The sequence below is a fragment of the Salvelinus fontinalis genome, chromosome 16 (assembly GCF_029448725.1).
Source record: "Salvelinus fontinalis isolate EN_2023a chromosome 16, ASM2944872v1, whole genome shotgun sequence".
In the NCBI taxonomy this organism is placed as follows: Eukaryota; Metazoa; Chordata; class Actinopteri; order Salmoniformes; family Salmonidae; genus Salvelinus; species Salvelinus fontinalis.
Genome location: NC_074680.1, coordinates 4,253,157 through 4,274,609, shown reverse-complemented (window position 1 = coordinate 4,274,609; position 21,453 = coordinate 4,253,157). Strand labels below are relative to the sequence as shown.

The 21,453-nt window shown below is 43.2% G+C and overlaps 1 protein-coding gene across 1 annotated transcript; it reads right to left on the bottom strand.

Annotated features, from left to right (window-relative positions):
- Positions 1 to 13,859: 13,859 nt before the first annotated feature.
- Positions 13,860 to 18,695, bottom strand: LOC129812540 (transcriptional repressor protein YY1-like). Its single transcript, XM_055864181.1, has 5 exons — positions 18,079 to 18,695; positions 16,905 to 17,067; positions 16,414 to 16,474; positions 15,697 to 15,855; positions 13,860 to 14,728 (listed from the first exon to the last, which is right to left on the bottom strand). Exons 1-5 carry the CDS (start codon positions 18,578 to 18,580, stop codon positions 14,546 to 14,548), a joined length of 1,068 nt encoding a protein of 355 aa, XP_055720156.1. The 5' UTR covers positions 18,581 to 18,695; the 3' UTR covers positions 13,860 to 14,545.
- Between the last annotated feature and the right edge of the window lie 2,758 nt (positions 18,696 to 21,453).

The window sequence follows — 21,453 nt, the reverse complement described above, 5'->3', positions numbered from 1 at the left end:
TGTGCTGCTCCGAAATGAAATGCAGAACATATTAAAGCTCCAGCAAGCATTTTCAATGTTGGCTAGTGATGGCTCGTTCAGCACAGATGTAGAGGACAGTGATTCAGAAGATTGAGGAATTAATCTCTGTCTGTGTTTGCGTGTGAGTTCTATAGGGACAAACTATACACTGAGTATTCCAAACATTAGGAACACCTGCCCTCAGAACAGCCTCAATTCATCGGGGCATGGACCTGTACCCCTGCACATTGACTCGATACCAGTACCTCCTGTATATAGCCTCGTTATTTTATTGCAACTTTTTTTAACTTTATTTAGTAAATATTTTATTAACAGCGTTGTTGGTTAAGGGCTTGTCAGTAAGCATTTCACGGTAAAGTCTACACCTATTGTATTCGGCACATGTGAAAAATACAATTTGATTTGACTCTACAATGTGTTGAAAGCGTTCCACAGGGATGCTGGCCTATGTCGACTCCAATGCTTCCCACAGTTGTGTCACGTTGGCTGGATGTCCTTTTCCCTGTTCCAGGCCCAGCTCCACTCCCATCTCCAGGCCCAGCTCCACTCCTATCTCCAGCTCCAGGCCCAGCTCCACTCCCATCTCCAGGCCCAGCTCAACTCCTATCTCCAGCTCTAGGCCCAGCACCACCCCCAGCTGAAAACAGATATTCTAAAAATCAAACATTTGCTCCATCTTTTCATAATCAGGCCCAGAAATGGCCCAGAAAATAATAAGTGGTAGATGGCCATATATAGCAAAGCCCACCGTTGCCCTTTAGCGAGAGCAGTGGCCACAATGGGTATCTGTTCAAAGGGAATGTCACGATTGTCTAAAGTAATGGATCAAGCCACTGCCTGTACTGTACATGTCCAATGTTGTTCATCTCAATGACCAAGACATTACAATTCTGCATTGAAACATTGTAGAGAGTGTTGCATCTTACTTATTGTGAACTTGATGCCACGGCCTGCCTCCAAAATGGTAGATAGTTGGTCCATGCCATAGTGGGAGGGCTTTTTTAAAAACTCTATTCCACCTGGCATGCCCTCTACTTCAATGACCACCTTCTTGGCAGCCACAGCCATATGGAACTCTGCCATGTCCACTTGCTTCATCTAAACAGAAACAAGGCTTTAGTGAAGGAAAATCAAGTGTACACATTATTCCAAGCTTCTACCAGTGATCCAGAAATCTGCTTACTTGAATATCAACAATGTAAACCACCAAGGCACAGCTACCACATATGTTTTTATAAATCAAATGTCAGCCCTCTCTGCCTGAGAATTTTTTAAAGCTTGCTTAAAAGCGGAGCAGGACCGTTATTTAATTGATGAATCACAGATCTACAGTACATTTTAATAGTCAAATAAAATGATACATACTATACTTCTGGTTGAATAAGGCTTGTACTCCTTGCACCCTAGCCTTGTCAAACCCTTAAACTTTGACTGTGAAGCTGCAGGTTTGACTAGATGTAACAAAAAGAGGCACGGTACCGTATGAGTGTGTTTAAAGGCATTGTAGATGTATAATTTAGATGTAGGATCTTAATTTGAGTCAGTTTGCTACGGCAGGAAAATAATCGTGCAGTAACAGGAAATGTGAATTGTTATGTGGATTATAATAAATTGGCATTTTTGTCAGGGTTGCTACATATTTCACAAGGGAAAATCAAGTCTGATTTTTTAAATGTGTACCAAAAAAGTGTACAGAAAACTTGCCGATCAGATCCTGGCCCTGAACAAATTCCTTTCCCCTTCCAGATGAGGCTGTGCTGACTGGTATGGGGTCGTCGGGGTTGTGAACAATGAATGCTGTGTCGACCCCCATACCTTCCAACTCAATAACCTAACAAAAAATTTGGTAGAAATAGACAAGAGAAATTATAAATGAAATTAACGTCAAAAAATACAATACCTAAAAATCCTTATAGGAAAAGTGTTGTCGAAAAAACTGAAATCCTTCCATAAGAAAAATGCCTGTTCTCGGTATTTTAAATATGTGTCTCAAATCTAACTCCATCTACCAAATCCAAATACTTTTGAGGTAAAAATTTCAATATTTCATGACTTACTATTGTGACCCTATATGTTGCCACCATTGATTTCAACTGTCTTAAATCATATTTGACTTTTATTGCCTTCCCCTGCAACTCTTGACCTCCTGCCTGTAGCTTGCAGGCCACCTCACTGTAATGGGCTTTTGTGGCAGGTGGTAATGCCTGCCGTTTGCTCTGGGTACCAGGTGTTAAGAGACGCTGTTTGGCGGGTCATGTTTCAGAGGACGCATGACTTGACCTTCACCTCCCGAGCCCGTTGGGGAGTTGCAGCGATGAGACAAGATCGACAAAGGGGGTAAAATATAAAATAAAGACTGCACAAACCTTTTGCTTTAGGGTGATCCCTCATAAACAGGTTGTAAGCTGACACGTTACATGTGTAGAGCTTCGTTTTATTTGAGGGACAGACTCTGGGCCAATTTTCTTCTTTCATTCCCTAACCAATTCTAGAGGAAACAATAGGAAGATAACACAATAGTCAATAATACTGAATCACATTTTCAAATCAGAGCAATTGCACATAATACTTTTTTTAAAGAGTAGACAAAAATATTGCTCCACCAACTCAGCTTTTTACCGAGCAGATGATTTGAAAAAGGAGCGCTTATATAAACTAGAGGCAAAACATTACATTACATTTACATTAGTCATTTAGCAGACGCTCTTATCCAGAGCGACTTACAGTAGAGTGCATACATTTTATTACATTTTACATACTGAGACAAGGATATCCCTACCTAACCCGGACGACGCTATGCCAATTGTGCGTCGCCCCACGGACCTCCCGGTTGCGGCCGGCTGCGACAGAGCGCGAACCCAGCCCAGCCTGGGCGCGAACCCAGAGACTCTGGTGGCGCAGCTAGCACTGCGATGCAGTGCCCTAGACCACTGCGCCACCCGGGAGGCCCAAAAAACACAAATAGCCATTGGAAAAGTTTAAATAACTTGAGAATTACCATTATTATCACAACAGCAGAGGATAGGATCCAGGATTTGAATGTTCTTTTTTCATGAATTTGAAGTCATAACCCTCTGATAGCTAGCCAAGGGGCAGGGGTAAGGAGACCTGACAGCAGCAGTTGGTACTGTCATATAGTGGGTGTGTCTTAGTAAAATTGTCTGGATTTGTGGATGGTTCTTGATTTGTAGAGTGATGGGATGCTTTGAGACTTGACACTGCCGAACCATACCACCCAAGAAAGCAGAACGTTAGGATTCTTTCAATTAATGTCTTATTTAAAAAGGTGAGGCCAAAGGAAGTAGTCCTAAGCCAAATGTTTTGCCCAGAACCCACGGAGATATTACAAAAAAGACAAAACCATTTCTTATGTTCACAGAATACAAAACAGAACATTAATGACCCTCACCTCCATCACTCTCTCTGACAGGCGACTCTGGGATGCTGGCCTTCTACGCAGAGTTGCAAAGAAAAAGCCATATCGCAGACTGGCCAATAAAAAGAAAAGATGGGCAAAAGAACATAGACACTGGACAGAGGAACTCTGCCTGGAAGGCCAGCATCCCAGAGTCGCCTCTTCACTGTTGACATTGATACTGGTGTTTTGCAGTTACTATTTAATGAAGCTGCCAGTTGAGGACTTGTGAGGCATCTGTTTCTCAAACTAGACACTCTAATGTACTTGTCCTCTTACTCAGTTGTGCACCGGGGCCTCCCACTCCTCTTTCTATTCTGGTTAGAGCCAGTTTACGCTGTTCTGTGAAGGGAGTAGTACACAGCGTTGTATGAGATGTTCAGTTTCTTGGCAATTTCTCGCATGGAATAGCCTTCATTTCTCAGAACAAGAATAGACTGACGAGTTTCAGAAGAAAGGTCTTTGTTTCTGGCCATTTTGAGCCTGTAATCAAACCCACAAATGCTGATGCTCCAGACACTCAGCTAGTCTAAAGAAGGGCAGTTTATTGCTTCTTTAATCAGGACAACAGTTTTCAGCTGTGCTAAATTAATTGCAAAAGGGTTTTCTAATGACCAATGAGCCTTTTAAAATGATAAACTTGGATTAGCAAACACAACGTGACATTGTAACACAGGAGTGATGGTTGCTGATAATGAGCCTCTGTACACCTATGTAGATTTTCCATAAACAATCTGCCGTTTCCAGCTATAATAGTCATTTACAACATTAATAATGTCTACACTGTATTGCTGATCAATTTGATGTTATTTTAAATGGACAAAAAATTAACTATTCTTCAGGACATTTCTAAGTGACACCAAACATTTGAACGGTAGTGTACATCTAGGTAGAGTTATTAAAGTGACAATGCATAGATAATAACAGAGAATAGTAGCAGCGTAGTAGAGGGTGGGGGCAATGCAAATAGTCTGGGTAGCCATTTGATTAGCTGTTCAGAAGTCTTATGGCTTGGGGGTAGAAGCTGTTTAGAAGCCTCTGGGACCTAGACTTGGCACTACGGTACCACTTGCCATGCGGTAGCAGAGAGAACAGTCTATGACTAGGGTGGCTGGAGTCTTTGACAATTTTTAGGGCCTTCCTCTGACACCGCCTGGTCTAGAGGTCATGGATCGCAGGAAGCTTGTACTTGTACTGGGCCGTAGGCACTACCCTCTGTAGGCTGAGTCTCCTCCTACCCATCTGTACAAACATCGTTCTTTACTGCTAGGCAGGACACTAGTGATACGGGCCAAACACTTTTATTTCTCCCTTAAGCTGCCCTGACCTCACGGCTGGGTTTTTTGCAGATGCATGAGGTTACGAATTCAGAATGATGATATGATAAGAGGTAATGATTAATAAGATGACTATTTATCGATGAAATAGATATTTATATATATACCTTAGAGGTTAATCCAGGAGATGGTAACTCTTTAAACAACCTCCTCCGTGGTGTCCCAAATCCTAATGAGTTAATTGTTACCTGATTAATTTAATCAGGTAACAATTAAGCATAGTTAGTGGATTAAATACATAACAGTCATCAGATTAATGAAAGTAAAGTCAGAACACTAGCGAGGTTGAACCAGTACACTATTGTTATGTCACTGTGTTGTTATTGTAATGATGATTTTGCTTCGGTTGGTAAATCATTTTGTAACAATGGCCTGTAAAATCAGAACAAGCTATACCAAGAACATTTACATGTACCAGGATTTTGACCTGGTGACATGGTGCTGATATACAGTACATAAATATTCCAAGGGATCATGTATTCATGTATGCTGTGCTGGAGTATGGTGATGTTCAGCTTGTCAGTAGCACCAAAGAGCTAGAGAATGAGCTTATGTGAGTACAATGCAGATGGATATATTTTGCCACTCTGCTCCCCAGCTCTACCATCACATTTTTGGCCAAGGATGGTGACTTTAACAGAATGTAGATAGGAAGCCATAATGTTACTCCTCAAAGACACGAGAGATCCAGCACACGACCTCCCTCCACTCAGAGAGCACTGACAGTTCACAGCTTCTCAGTTCTACCTGCTAGGACAAAGCCATTCCAACTATTTCCTACATTATACGATCAAGACTCTATACTGGTAAAGATACATTTAACGTCTACATGATTTATGATATATTCAAATACAATTGTATTGGTTGCATACACATATTTAGCAGATGTTATTGTGAGTGTAGCGAAAAGCTTGTGTTACTAGCTCCAACAGTGCACAACACACAAATCTAAAAGTAAAAGAATGGAATTAAGAAATATATAAATATTAGGATGAGCAATGTCAGAGTGGCATTGACTAGAATACAGTATATACATATGAAATGAGTAAAACAAAATGTAGCCATTAATAAAGTGACCAGTGTTCCATGTCCACATACATAGAGAAGCTGAATTAAGTTCAATTCTTCCCAAAGGGTCAATACAGCTGTAATTCAGACACAAGCACTGATATTTAAACCCTAGGGCAGCAGCCTCTAAGGTGCAGGGATGAGGAACCGGGTGGTAGCCGACTAGTGAAAGTGACTAAGTTCAGGGCAGGGTACTGGCTAGTGATGGCTATTTAACAGTCTGATGGCCTTGCGATAGAAGCTGTTTTCCAGTCTCTCAATCCCAGCTTTGATGCACCTGTACTGACCTCGCCCTTCTGGATGATAGCGGGGTAACCAGGCCATGTCTCGGGTGGTTGATGTCCTTGATGATCTTCAAATCAAATCATATTTTATTGGTCACATACACATGGTTAGCAGATGTTAATGCGAGTGTAGCGAAATGCTTGTGCTTCTAGTTCCGACCGTGCAGTAATATCTAACAAGTAATCTAACAAATTCACAACAACTACCTTATACACACACAAATGTAAAGGGATGGAATAAGAATATGTACATATAAATATATGGATGAGCTGCCGTCTGGGACAGCAGCCTTGAGAGGGTTAACACATTTAAATGTCTTACTCACTTCAGCCACGGAGAAGGAGAGCCTGCAGTCCTTCGTAGCGGGCCGCGTCGGTGGCACTGTATTATCCTCAAAGCGGGCAAAGAAGGTGTTTAGCTTGTCTGGAAGCAAGACTTTGGTGTCCGTGATGTGGCTGGTTTTCTTTTTGTAGTCCATAATTGCCTGTAGACCCTGCCACATACATCTCGTGTCTGGGCCGTTGAATTGTGACATTTTGTTCCTATACCAACATTTCGCTTGTTTGATTGCCTTGCGGAGGGAATAACTACACTGTTTATAATCGGCCATATTCCCCCAACCTCTTTCCATGGTTGAATGAGGTGGTTCGCTCTTTCAGTTTTGCGCGAATGTCGCCTTCTATCCACGGTTAGATGTTATTGTCTGAGGCTTCCCGGAACATTTTCCAGTCCACGTGATCGAAACAATCTTGAAGCGTGGATTCCGATTGGTCAGACCAGTACATCCTGTTTGAGTTTCTGCCTATAGGACGGCACAAGCAAGATGGAGTCGTGGTCGGATTTCCCGAAGGGAGGGCGGGGGAGGGCCTTGTATGCATCGCGGAAGTAAGAGTAGCAGTGGTCCACTGTTTCTGCTAGAGCGGATACAACAGTCAATGTGCTGGTAGAATTTAGGAGGTCTTGTTCTCAAATTACCTTTGTTAAAATCCCCAGCTACAATAAACGCAGCCTCAGGATATATGGTTTTCGGATTTGGGATTTGTGAAAAAATAAAAACGAGGCCAATAAATCATCTGAACCAATAATTAGAATCTGTCATGTTAACTATCCGTCATAATACACCTAGAAATTATGAAGCAATGAAGACCATCTGGAACGCACCCGTGTAGGTTTTTCCCCCTTGCCGGCTCAGCAATTTGAACCAACCCGTGGACTAGCAACGCAACCGCAGCCTAGCAATGAATGCACCCGTGTCGACCTGCAACAGCTCCCAGCTGTGCCCTGGACACCATCTGTGAATTGATCGCCCCCCATCTAGCTTCAGAGTTTGTTCTGTTAGGTGACCTAAACTGGGATATGCTTAACACCCGGCAGTCCTACAATCTAAGCTAGATGCCCTCAATCTCACACAAATCATCAAGGAACCCACCAGGTACAACCCTAAATCCGTAAACATGGGCACCATAATAGACATTATCCTGACCAACTTGCCCTCTAAATACACCTCTGCTGTCTTCAATCAGGATCTCAGCGATCACTGCCTCATTGCCTGTATCCGCTACGGGTCCGCGGTCAAACGACCACCCCTCATCACTGTCAAACGCTCCCTAAAACACTTCTGCGAGCAGGCCTTTCTAATCGACCTGGCCCGGGTATCCTGGAAGGATATTGACCTCATCCCGTCAGTTGAGGATGCCTGGTCATTCTTTAAAAGTAACTTCCTCACCATCTTAGACAAGCATGCTCCATTCAAAAAATGCAGAACTAAGAACAGATATAGCCCTTGGTTCACTCCCGACCTGACTGCCCTCGACCAGCACAAAAACATCCTGTGGCGAACTGCAATAGCATCGAATAGTCCCTGCGATATGCAACTGTTCAGGGAAGTCAGGAACCAATACACGCAGTCAGTCAGGAAAGCAAAGGCCAGCTTTTTCAAGCAGAAATTTGCATCCTGTAGCTCTAACTCCCAAAAGTTCTGGGACACTGTAAAGTTCATTGAGAACAAGAGCACCTCCTCCCAGCTGCCCACTGCACTGAGGCTAGGTAACACGGTCACCACCGATAAATCCGTGATAATCGAAGACTTCAACAAGCATTTCTCAACGGCTGGCCACGCCTTCCTCCTGGCTACTCCAACCTTGGCCAACAGCTCCGCCCCCCCCGCTGCTACTCGCCCAAGCCTCCCCAGCTTCTCCTTTACCCAAATCCAGATAGCAGATGTTCTGAAAGAGCTGCAAAACCTGGACCCATACAAATCAGCTGGGCTTGACAATCTGGACCCTCTATTTCTGAAACTGTCTGCCGCCATTGTCGCACCCCCTATTACCAGCCTGTTCAACCTCTCCTTCGTATCATCTGAGATCCCCAAGGATTGGAAAGCTGCCGCAGTCATCCCCCTCTTCAAAGGCGGAGACACCCTGGACCCAAACTGTTACAGACCTATATCCATCCTGCCCTGCCTATCTAAGGTCTTCGAAAGCCAAGTCAAAAAACAGATTACCGACCATCTCGAATCCCACCGTACCTTCTCCGCTGTGCAATCCGGTTTCCGAGCCGGTCACGGGTGCACCTCAGCCACGCTCAAGGTACTAAACGATATCATAACCGCCATCGATAAAAGACAGTACTGTGCAGCCGTCTTCATCAACCTGGCCAAGGCTTTCGACTCTGTCAATCACCGTATTCTTATCGGCAGACTCAGTAGCCTCGGGTTTTCTAATGACTGCCTTGCCTGGTTCACCAACTACTTCGCAGACAGAGTTCAGTGTGTCAAATCGGAGGGCATGTTGTCCGGTCCTCTGGCAGTCTCTATGGGGGTACCACAGGGTTCAATTCTCGGGCTGACTCTTTTCTCTGTATATATCACTGATGTTGCTCTTGCTGCGGGCGATTCCCTGATCCACCTCTACGCAGACGACACCATTCTGTATACTTCTGGCCCTTCCTTGCACACTGTGCTATCTAACCTCCAAACGAGCTTCAATGCCATACAACACTCCTTCCGTGGCCTCCAACTGCTCTTAAACGCAAGTAAAACCAAATGCATGCTTTTCAACCGGTCGCTGCCTGCACCCGCACGCCCGACTAGCATCACCACCCTGGATGGTTCCGACCTAGAATATGTGGACATCTATAAGTACCTAGGTGTCTGGCTAGACTGCAAACTCTCCTTCCAGACTCATATCAAACATCTTCAATCCAAAATCAAATCTCGAGTCGTCTTTCTATTTCGCAACAAAGCCTCTGTCACTCACGCCGCCAAACTTACCCTAGTAAAACTGACTATCCTACCGATCCTCGACTTCGGCGATGTCATCTACAAAATAGCTTCCAATACTCTACTCAGCAAACTGGATGCAGTTTATCACAGTGCCATCCGTTTTGTTACTAAAGCACCTTATACCACCCACCACTGCGACCTGTATGCTCTAGTCGGCTGGCCCTCGCTACATGTTCGTCGTCAGACCCACTGGCTCCAGGTCATCTACAAGGCTATGCTAGGTAAAGCGCCGCCTTATCTCAGTTCACTGGTCACGATGGCAACACCCACCCGTAGCACGCGCTCCAGCAGGTGTATCTCACTGATCATCCCTAAAGCCAAAACCTCATTTAGCCACCTTTCCTTCCAGTTCTCTGCTGCCTGCGACTGGAACGAATTGCAAAAATCTCTGAAGTTGGAGACTTTTATCTCCCTCAACAACTTTAAACATCTGCTATCTGAGCAGCTAACCGATCGCTGCAGCTGTACATAGTCCATCGGTATATAGCCCACCCAATTTACCTACCTCATCCCCATACTGTTTTTATTTATTTACTTTTCTGCTCTTGCACACCAGTATCTCTACTTGCACATGATCATCTGATGATTTATCACTCCAGTGTTAATCTGCTAAATTGTAATTATTCGATTTATTGCCTACCTCATGCCTTTTGCACACATTGTATATAGATTCTCTTCTTTTTTTCTACTATGTTATTGACTTGTTTATTGTTTACTCCATGTGCAACTCTGTGTTGTTGTCTGTTCACACTGCTATGCTTTATCTTGGCCAGGTCGCAGTTGCAAATGAGAACTTGTTCTCAACTAGCCTACCTAGTTAAATAAAGATGAAATAAAATAAATAAATAAATAAAACCTGGAACGCTCCCGCGGTCTAGCAACGAGACCACGGGCTAGCAATGTCAGTTAAGCTAACCAGCTGGGTCACGAGTTGCCGGAGCTCGTTCAGAGGTGAAACTACGTTTTAAATATTTTTATTAATTTAGGAGCTACAAATGCAATGCACTTATTTATTAATGAACATTTTACTTCCTATGGCGGGCAAGGGAGGTCTGGTCGTCGGCCATGCTGGAAATGTGATCTCGCGTTATTGTGTCATTGTCAACACAGTACATCTACACCACAAAACGAAACATTGATTTTGAATGAAGTGGGTCAGGCGGCGCCCCACTGTCTGATTCATATCGCTTGATTTCTGATGATAGTTGTCGATCATATGATTGTATGGGGTGGAATCAGAGAGGTGCGGAATCAGAGAGGTGCGGGGGCTGCCTTATGCCTTGACCATACCGACAGTGTCTTACGCAAAATAGTTCACAGCATCATCTGGATTTGTGTGTAACAAAAGTCCAACATTCACCTTCTGCTAACATTTCTGTCAAACCGTCCATGCATAGTTTGTTAAATCCAACGTATGCACCACAGAACGCACTGCATCTGCAACGCAATGCTGCAAGGAAAATGCAGCGTTCTATTGGAAATGAATGTACTTCAGGTGTACCAAAATGCAAATCACAGTTGATGTGATCGAGGCTTTAATCGATGTCATCGGCGCCCATGGAGCAGTTGTTGGGGGGTTAACTGCGTTGCTCATGGGCAGAACTGCAGGTTTTTCCACCTTGCCGGCTCAGCAATTTTTTCATCGAATAGCCCCCACGCTATGCAACTTTTCAGGGAAGTCAGGAACCAATAAACTCAGTCAGTTAGGAAAGCTAAGGCTAGCTTTTTCAAACAGAAATTTGCTTCCTGTAGCACTCTTTTTTTCTGTATATATCAATGATGTCGCTCTTGCTGCTGGTGATTCTCTGATCCACCTCTACGCAGACGACACCATTCTGTATACACCTGGCCCTTCTTTGGAGACTGTGCTAAAAACCCTCCAAACAAGCTTCAACGCCATACAACACTCCTTCCGTGGCCTCCAACTTTTTAAATGCAAGTAAAACTAAGTGCATGCTCTAGTGACTAGCATCACTACTCTGGACGGTTCTGACTTAGAATATGTGGACAACTACAAATACCTAGGTGTCTGTTTAGACTGTAAACTCTCCTTCCAGACTCACATTAAGCATCTCCAATCCAAAATTAAATCTAGAATCGGCTTCCTATTTTGCAACAATGCCGCCAAACATACCCTCGTAAAACTGACTATCATACAAATCCTTGACTTCTGCGATGTCATTTACAAAATAGCCCCCAACACTCTACTTAGCAAACTGGATGTAGTCTATCACAGCGCCATCCGTTTTATCACCAAAGCCCCATATACTACCCACCACCACGACCTGTATGCTCTTGTTGGCTGGCCCTCACTTCATATTCGTCGCCAAACCCACTGGCTCCAGGTCATCTATAAGTCTTTGCTAGGTAAAGCCCCACCTTATCTCAGCTCACTGGTCACCATAGCAACACCCACCCATAGCACACGCTCCAGCAGGTGTATTGCACTGGTCATCCCCAAAGCCAACACTTCCTCTGGCCGCCTTTCCTTCCAGTTCTCTGCTGCCAATGACTGGAACGAATTGCAAAAATCTCTGAAGCTGGAGTCATATCTCCCTCACTAACTTTAAGCATCAGCTGTCTGAGCAGCTTACCAATCACTGTACCTGTACACAGCCCATCTGTAAATAGCACACCAGACTACCTCATCCCCATATTATTACTTACCCTCTTGCACATCATCTGCACATCTATTACTCCAGTATTAATGCTAAATTGTAATTATTTTTCATCTCTAGGGCCTATTTATTGCCTACCTCCCTACTCTTCTACATTTGCACACACTGTACATAGATTTTTCTATTGCGTTATTGACTATTTGTTTATGTTTAACTCTGTGTTATTTTTGCAGCCCTGCTTTGCTTTATCTTGGCCAGGTCACAGTTGTAAATGAGAACTTGTTCTCAACTGGCCTACCTGGTTAAATAAAATAAATAGATCCCACATCTAAACTGCTGGCACTGGCAAAAGATATGGAAAACCTGGTGATCTTACTTTCTTCATAATAACTCAGTTATCTCAATTCCAGTCGGGTTTTAGAGTCAAGCATTGTACAATTACTGCAGTTGGTAAGGTTGTAGGTGATATTCTAGATACTCATGACAAGAAAAATCACTGTGTTTCACAGTTTATTGACTTATCGAAGGCCTTCGACACTTGACTATGCCTTGCTGTTGTATAGACTAAAAAAAGGTTGGTTTATTAAAAGCGCTGATGGATTGGTTCCAAAACTACCTTTCTGACAGAACAGTGTGTAGCACAGGATGAAATCTGAGTATCGAAGGCTTACAAAAGGAGTTCCCCAAGGATCAATTTTAGGTCGGATCCTTTTTACACTGTATATAAATGATATAGGGAAGAATGTTGACTATGTAAATCTCCATCTGTATGCTAATAACACAATTATTTATTCTAGCGCATCTAATATTGAGGCTTTTCAGGACTTAGTTGGCTTTTGATGTTATTCAAAAGGTAGCTTTTCGAATTGAAACTTATGATTCTCTTCCCTGAAAGTAAACAGATGGAGTCACTTGCAGATTTTAACTATAAAAGGCCAGCAAATTGATAGGGTCACCTATAAGTATCTTGGGAAGTGGTTAGATGAAAAGCTGAATTTTAAACAGCACACAGCTTGATCGAGAAACTGAAATTGGCTGTATATTTTAGGAACAAATATTGCTTTTCAATGTTAGGCAAGGATCTTGTTCAAAGCATTTTATCAGTGCCGGATTATGGGGATAGTCTATATGCAGGCCTCAGCAAGTACCTTAAACTCTAGACACAGTGTATCATGGTGTTTTAAGATTCATTACAAATGCTAGATCACTCACCCATCACTGTGATCTGTCTGCTATGGTGCAATGGACCTCTCTCTAAACCACTGGTACACTTGCGTACAAACATTGATAGGACAACTCCCTTTGTAGCTCTGTTCCTTACTGCCCAGAGCAGTCATTGAAAGTCTTCATTCATAGTCACTGCTGTCCTTGTCTTTTCCTAAGGCTAGAACTGAGATGGGGATTTTTCTCCCATAATGCCCCTTCAGCCTGGAACATGCTCCTAAAGATAAAGTTAGGGGACTTCATGTCCTTGCCTGTTTTTAAGACTGATCGACACTATTTGCAATAGCTTCAGTTGTTTCTAATCTTTAATTGTATCCAACTTGGACACTGTCTCGTTTGTATTTAGAATTTTTCTGTAATATTTCATGTACACGCTGCTATTTCCTTATTTGCCTTCTTGCCAGGTCACCCTCACAAAAGAAGTTTAACCTCAATGGGTCTTACCTGGCAAAAAAAATAAAATAATACAATCTAATGTACATTAAGTAGGAATTGTCTGAAACAAACTAATAATTGCTTGCTTATGGACAGGTTATTGGCCGCTTATTGGGGAGGTCAATATTAGATCAAGTTAATTGTGCCTGAAAAAAAGACTTCAATAACGCAACTGATCACCAGTTCTGGTTGTATTGTGTGTTCAACTAAACAGAAAGGATTTGATGGATATGACATGTTTTTGTTCTCTGGCAGTGCAGGGGGGAAAAAAAAACACTACTTAAATCACATTGCTATTATTTACATGATTCCAATATATCTGTACGTTACAATTATACAAAATGAAAATCTGTAAAGAACACCCCTACACACCCAAATAAACGATTTACTGGGGGGGAAAGCAGGGAAGTAGAATAAACTGCAAATTCTCCTCCAAGAAGAGCTATCATAGATTTCAATTCTCAGGGAAAACAAACATGCATAATACCACTAAGCCAGAGAAAGTGTACAATATGCACACTTAAAAAAAGCATACAAAATTTAAAAGCAATTATTTTGCTATGCTGATGGAGAACATAACTTTAAAATGTCAATTCCTTCTCTTTGGGCACTGCAGTATAAATAACTTGTCTTTTCGGTTGCAGGTCCAAGAACTTCCTATCTTCACAAGAAGAAACATTATGCCTTTCTTTCGAGATCGTGCCAAGGTGGCAGAGTAGGTGTTAAGCATCATCTTTAGAGTTTGTTGTTTTCTTCTCTGTACATTTCCTAGCTCCTAGGTGGCACAAGGTGCTGCCGCCGAGGGGAAGATATGGGGGGGGGGGGGGGCGTATCCTCACAGTGGTTGGTTGATTCACAGTCACTGATTGTTTTTAGCTTTAGCATGTGTGAGGATGTGAGACTTGAGGTTGGTAGATTGGGCAAACTTCTTGTTGCAGCCGTCGAACGGACAGACGTAGGGTCGGTCTCCAGTGTGAATCCGCACGTGCGTGCGTAAGTTAAAGTCCAAAGAGAACCGCTTTCCGCAGCCCTCAAACGTGCACTTAAAGAGAAGGAGAGAGTAGATTTTATTATGAGGCTACAATGCTGGTTGACAATCTGGGCACCTATGGGTGTATGGCTATACATGCCATGTATAAGTTGAGTTGGAACTGTTGCAAATCAAACTAAATGTATACACAGGGATGCAAACTGGTGAGGGCCCAAAAAAGTGTGGGAAAAATGCACACGGAAACAAGAAAAAAAAGTGTAAACTGCTAGAACGGGGTTTTCAGAATACCAACATTTTACTAACAATGTGATACCGGGACAAGGATCACGACACCAAGCAGTATTGCAGTAGAAAGCGGAGAAGGTAGCTCCAGTAATATGGGGCATAACTTTTGAGTGGTTTGGGCTAGAAACTGACGGTTTTCAGTGATGTAAAGGCGCAAGCATGACTGTCACTGTGCTCCATTTTTCCTCTATGGCAGTGAGACAGCAAATTAGTCAGACTGGCCTGCTTGTCCTTACATGCAAAAAGAAAAGATACTGTAATGTTAGCTTGCCAACTTAAGATGCTAACATCAGCTAGCTCGCTAACGTAATAACTTTGTGTGTAATAATTTGTGCTTTCAAAACATACATGCAACTATAGTCACAGCACTATTTCAAACACAGGCTGCTTACCTGGAGTTGCATTCCAAATGTCCCAGGTGTGTGATCACACAGGGTGAGACTCAATTGCATACTCCTCGCATCCTCTGGCTTTCTCATCCAATGAGTTTGGAGAGAGGACACGAGGAGTATGCAATTGAGATTCTCCCAGGGAGATCTGTTCATGCCTCTCTTTTATAGCGCCGCCGCCCGATTTTTACAGCTCTACACTATTCATGTGGATTACCTATTGAGATCAAAATGGCAAATATCGCCGAAAAGTGCAGAGATGGCATCCCTGTGAAACTGTAATTGTTAGACAAGAAGTAGATCTCTCAATATGAAGCCATTTTGAAGGGGCTGGGGGAAACATACCTGGAAAGGCTTCTCTCCGGTATGAACAAGTTGATGCCTCTTCAGTTTAGAGCTTTCAACAAAGGCCTTTCCACATTCGGCGCAGACGTGAACACGCGGTCCGTGGGTGTGCAAATGCTTCCTCATCGCCGAGTTATCCCTGAACATTTTAGTGCACCCCTGCAGAGGCAAAGGTAAATATTAATCATTGAGTAACTTCAGAAATGACAAGACCAAAAGGTCCACATCAGAGCACTTAAAACCTTTCTCCAGGTTTCTGTTTTCCCAAAAGCATACTTTTTTAATAGATATTAAAAAAATGCATCTATGTCCTCAACAATGTTTAAACCACTATTCTTGGCGTCTGGGAAAAATGTAAGAAATGTATTTTTGGGTGTTGTTACCCTTTAACGCAAGTGCTCACCAGGAAGAGACGGTTTGGTTAAATCTTATCAGACTAATCGAGCTGTAGACAATAGAACATCACGCATTCGAATGTTTGAACTTGTAGCGCAGTGGAATAAACTTACGTGGCTACAAGGGATTTTGTCAGACATAAAGTCAGGTGTGGTTTTGTTGTATCCAATGGCAGTGTCTGCGATAAGGTAACGCAAGGTACCACTTGTGGATTTGACAACGCTAACGCAGTTTCACTTTAACCAAAACAACCGCTATGCAGATTTTGGCTAATTCGGATTTAATAGAATCTAGTCCTTAAGACTAGTAGAGCACGCTTACTTTGTGGGGGCAGGCTATCGTCCTGGGAGAGTCGTCCTCCTTTATTTTCCGTGGCTTCATCCTGCAAAAGACATGATAGGTCAAAGAACTTGTATTCACTACACTTGAGGACAGTTCAAGAGGGGAACGTTGTAACAGTACATAAGCCTACATATGGTTTTATTTATTATATCATGCAACAGGGGTGGCAGGTAGCCTAGCGGTTAGAGCGTTAGACTAGTAACCAAAACGTTGCAAGACTGAATCCCCGAGCTGACAAGGTACAGATCTGTCATTCTGCCCCTGAAAAAAGCAGTTAACCCACTGTTCCTAGGCGTCATTGAAAATAAGAATTTGTTCTTAACTGACTAGCCTAGTTAAATAAAAACAGGAAATGTTTTTGCAACAGAAAATTAAAACAAGGGTTTCTAAATGGACCCTTGTTAGCTCGGGGATTCCCAGTTTCCCTCAGTTAGGTGCCTAATGAACATGTCCTTGTGTCACTAGCTCACCTGGCGAACTCTGCCAGCTGTTTAGGGTCTGACAGGTCAATCCCTGGGATGCCCCCAGGCGGGAGCTTCTTCCCTGTCATGTACTCGGAGTAATCGGGAGGGGAACTCTCCCCGATGACATGCTCCTCCACCATAGTGTCATGGTCAATTTCCTTCTTGTCATCTGAGTCCGAGCAAAAGAGCAGAGTTAAAACAGGTGCACAGGGTTGAGATTTGCATTTGATGTCTGACCCAAATGGTCAATTAAAATACCAATCACTATTCCCAGCACCTGGAAAATGTATAGCCTAAAAACTGGGGAGCATAATTGTGTAAATGATATACAATCTCATTTTACAGTTGAAAGCAGTATTTGGTCTGCACAGTTGAACTGCAAGTGAATGCACATTTTAGTTCCATTTGAATGGGCCTAGTTTTTAAATGGTACGACTTAGTGAATAGACATAGCTATACTTGCAACAATTCAGACAGACTAACATCGGGATTTGGAAAAATTCTAATCAACGTAGCTAGCTAACTGGCTGCCGATTCAAGTCTGTAAACACACATTAGTTTGTTACTAGGATTAAAGTTGGCTAACTAGCGAACTGTCTAACAAAAGTAAAATAATCGAACGACATCTCACTCAGGTCAGTCGGTCTCAAAAAGCCAACAAGGCAGACTTTACACAATTTAGTAAAAAAAAAAAAAAATACAAATATAAACAATTGAGATTCCATTCTTGTCGACTCTTCGCCGCGGTTAGCACGGTGGCTAGCTATAGCACATCCAGTCTGACATCTACCCTCCCCCGCTCTTCACGAGTTTCGAACAGAGGCCCCTGTGCTGAACTGCGCCACAGCGGCCTACTCCTGGAGCCAGCAACAGCGCGCTCGCTCCCAACCGCCGCCATCTTTCCCCGGCCAAATCAACGCCATTTTTTCGGTCCGCCATACTGTTCCAGGGGAACATGGCGGCGCCCATCAACACATAAAACATGGCTTCCCATAAAAACAAAAACATTTCAAATACACGCCATGCAATTCGGACTTGAAAAACAGTTAAGAATTCTGCTAAAATTAGCCAAAGAACAACGCCCGTAAGAGGCCCAGTTACAGCGCACACAAAGCAAGAACAACACAGCTGGCACATTTGCAAGAACACACTTTCAACAGAGCTCTAACGTTAAACTTACCCGATGCCCACATGGTCACCGAAAACTCTCCTTCCAAAGTCTTTATCTGGACTTGTTTCTGTTCCCATTTTCTACCACTGGCCTCCGGTGCACCCAAGTAACTCTTTTTATTTCTCTTCACGCTTCCCCCCTTCTTCATCCGCCCCGAACTCTTCCCGGCGACAGTCACCAGAGTTTGTTCGATATATTCCTCTTCAGCGGCAGGGACTGGGAGAGGTATAAGAATTTGGTCCTCGTAATCATCGTCCCCGTGCATGTCCGAATCATCTTCACCAACCACCTCTTCTCTCGTTTGCACTAATATTACCTCCTGATGATGGTGATGCATTGAGTGTGGATCATCTGAGTCAAGGGGCTGTAAAGCGATCATGGGCTGTTCATCGTCGTCCTCTCCAACAACTGTTGTCTCTATGGTCTCCACTTCGATTTCATGGAGTTCCACTATCTCAGCTGGCATATCTGAGCCGTCCGTTTCGATGTACAGGGTATCGCATGATGCCATGTTGGAAACCCCTGAATTCCTCACACTTGTTATGTTTTTTACTGCCTTCAACCTACTCAACTCTGTTCTACTACCGTCTCCACAGCATTGTGTAACTAGCGACTTTAAAGTCACGTGATTATACGGCTACTTTTCAAAATAAAAGTCCCCCCTGAAATAATTTTACTAAATTAAAATCACAACAAATATAGTTTAGTTACAAAAGGCTATAAAAGTTATAAAAGGTTAAACATACATTTATTGAAAAAACGAACAATAGATTTTTGAAATCAATTATCAAAGATCTATTTACTGTATTTTAACTACACTGAAAAATATACGCAACATGTAAAGTGTTGGTCCCATGTTTCATGAGCTGAAATAAAATATTCCAGAAATTTTCCATATGCACAAAAAGGTTATTTCTTTAAAATGTTGTGCACAAAGTTATTTACATCCTGTTAATGAGCCTTTCTCCATTGCCAAGATAATCCATCCACCTGACAGGTGTGGCATTTCAAGAATCTTATTAAACAGCAAGATCATTACACAAGTGCACCTTGTGCTGGGGACGATAAAAGGCCACTCTAAAATGTGTAGTTAGCCACACAATACAATGCCATAGATGTCTCAAGTTTTGAGGGAGCGTGCAATTGACATGCTGACTGCCGGAATGTCCAACAGAGCTGTTGCCAGATAATTTTATGTTAATTTCTTGACCATAAGCGGAGGTGTCAACTCGTAACAGAACAGGATTTAATCATGCCTTGAAGATAACATTTTCAAATTGGTTCATTCCAAGAGTAACTTTGGATGGGGCACAGTGTCCTCCCACAGCCCCGTGCCGGGAGGCTACGGTCAGTCTGCTTTATCTGGTGTACTGTGTAAACTTAGGCATGCTCTCTCTAATTTCACTCTCTCCCTTTCTCTCAGAGGACCTGAGCCCTAGGAACATGCCTCTACCTCGCCTGACAACTCCTGACTGTCCCTGTCCCCAGTCTACCCAGTTGTGATGCCGATACAGTTCTGCAGCTGTGGAACCCTGGCCTGATTCAATGGGTGTGCTACCGTGTCCCAGAACAGCTGCTCTCTCTCTCTCTCTCTCTCTCTGACCTGCTGTTTCAACCTCTAAATCACGTGTCAAACTCACTCCACGGAGTGCCGAGTGTCTGCGGATTTCCGCTCCTCCGTTGTACTTAATTGATGAATTAAGTTCGCTAATTAAGTTTGCTAATAATCCATGGCACCAAGCCTCCAGTGATGATCCATGGCCCGGAGCCTGCAGTGAAAATCCAGGGCACAAAGCCTCCAGTGATGATCCATGGCCCGGAGCCTGTAGTGACGATCCATGGCAAGGAGCCTGCAGCAACGGTCTCCAGTCCGGGGCCTGCAGCGACGGTCCCCAGTCCGGAGCCTGCAGCGACGGTCCCCAGTCCGGAGCCTCCAGCGAGGGTCTCCAGTCCGGAGCTTACAAGGGGGGTTCCTAGCCTGGAGCCCCCGACGATGATCTACGGTCCGGAGGTCCCGGCGACAATCCCTGCACCAGAGGAGCCACCGAAGTGGGGGGAGCCTCAAGTGGAGCGGGGTCTGCGTCCCGCACCGGAGCCTCCACCGAGAGTAGATGCCCACCCGGATCCTCCCCTATAGGTTCAGGATTGCGGCCGGAGTCCGCACCTTTGGGGGGGGGGGGGGCTACTGTCACGCCCTGACCTTAGAGATCCTTATTATTCTCTATGTAGACTGAACCAGGTTTCCCACTATGATTTAGCCTGTTCTTAGTTCCGTTTGTTTTTATCCTGAAATACTCCCCAGTCCTTAATGATTACTTAATGATTATACCCATTACATGATGCAGCCACCACTATGCTTGAAAATATGGAGAGTGGTACTCAGTAATGTGTTGTATTGGATTTGCCCCAAACACTTTGTATTCAGGACAAAATGTTAATTGCTTTGCCACATTTTTTGCAGTATTACTTTAGTGCCTTGTGTCAAACAGGATGTATGTTTTGTGATATTTTTTATTCTGTACAGGCTTCCTTCATTTCACTCTATCAATTAGGTTCGAATTGTGACGTAACTACAATGTTGTTGACCATCCTCTGTTTTCTCCTAACGCAGCCATTAAATCTGTAACTGTTTTAAAGTTAGATTAGATTTGTTTATTAGTCACATGCACAGGGTCGCAGATGTAATTGCAAGGTACAGTGAAATTCTTAAGCTCCGAGCTCCAAAAGTGCAGGTCACAAAGAGACCATTGGCCTCATGGTGAAATCCCTGAGGGATTTCCTTCCTCTCTGGCAACTGAGTTAGTCTTTGTAGTGACTGGGTGTATTGATACACCATCCAAAGTGTAATTAATAACTTCACCATGGTCAAAGGGATATTCAATGTCTGCTTTTTAAATTTTTACCCATCTACCAACAGGTGCCCTTCTTTGCGAGGCATTGGAAAACCTCCATGATCTTTTTGTTGTTGAATGTGTGTTTGAAATTCACTGCTCGGCTGAGGGACCTTACAGATAAAATTATGTTACACACTATTATTGCACAGAGAGTGAGTCCATACAACTTAGTATGTGACTTATTAAGCACATGTTTACCTCTGAACTTATTTAGGCTATCCATAACAAAGGGGTTGAATACTTATTGACTCAAGACATTTCAGCTTTCTAACTTTTCATTTTTAATTAATTTGTAAAAATCTAAATTTGATTCATTTTAAAATCAGGTGGTAACACAACAAAATGTGTAAAAAGTCAAGGAGTGTGAATACTTTCTGAAGGCACTGTACATGTGCTGCCTTTCCAATTGATGTAAACTTTCCACACAGATATTCATTTGAGAAAGTTAAAGATCTTTACAGGTCTTTGTAGGTCTGTTGTTTTAACAATA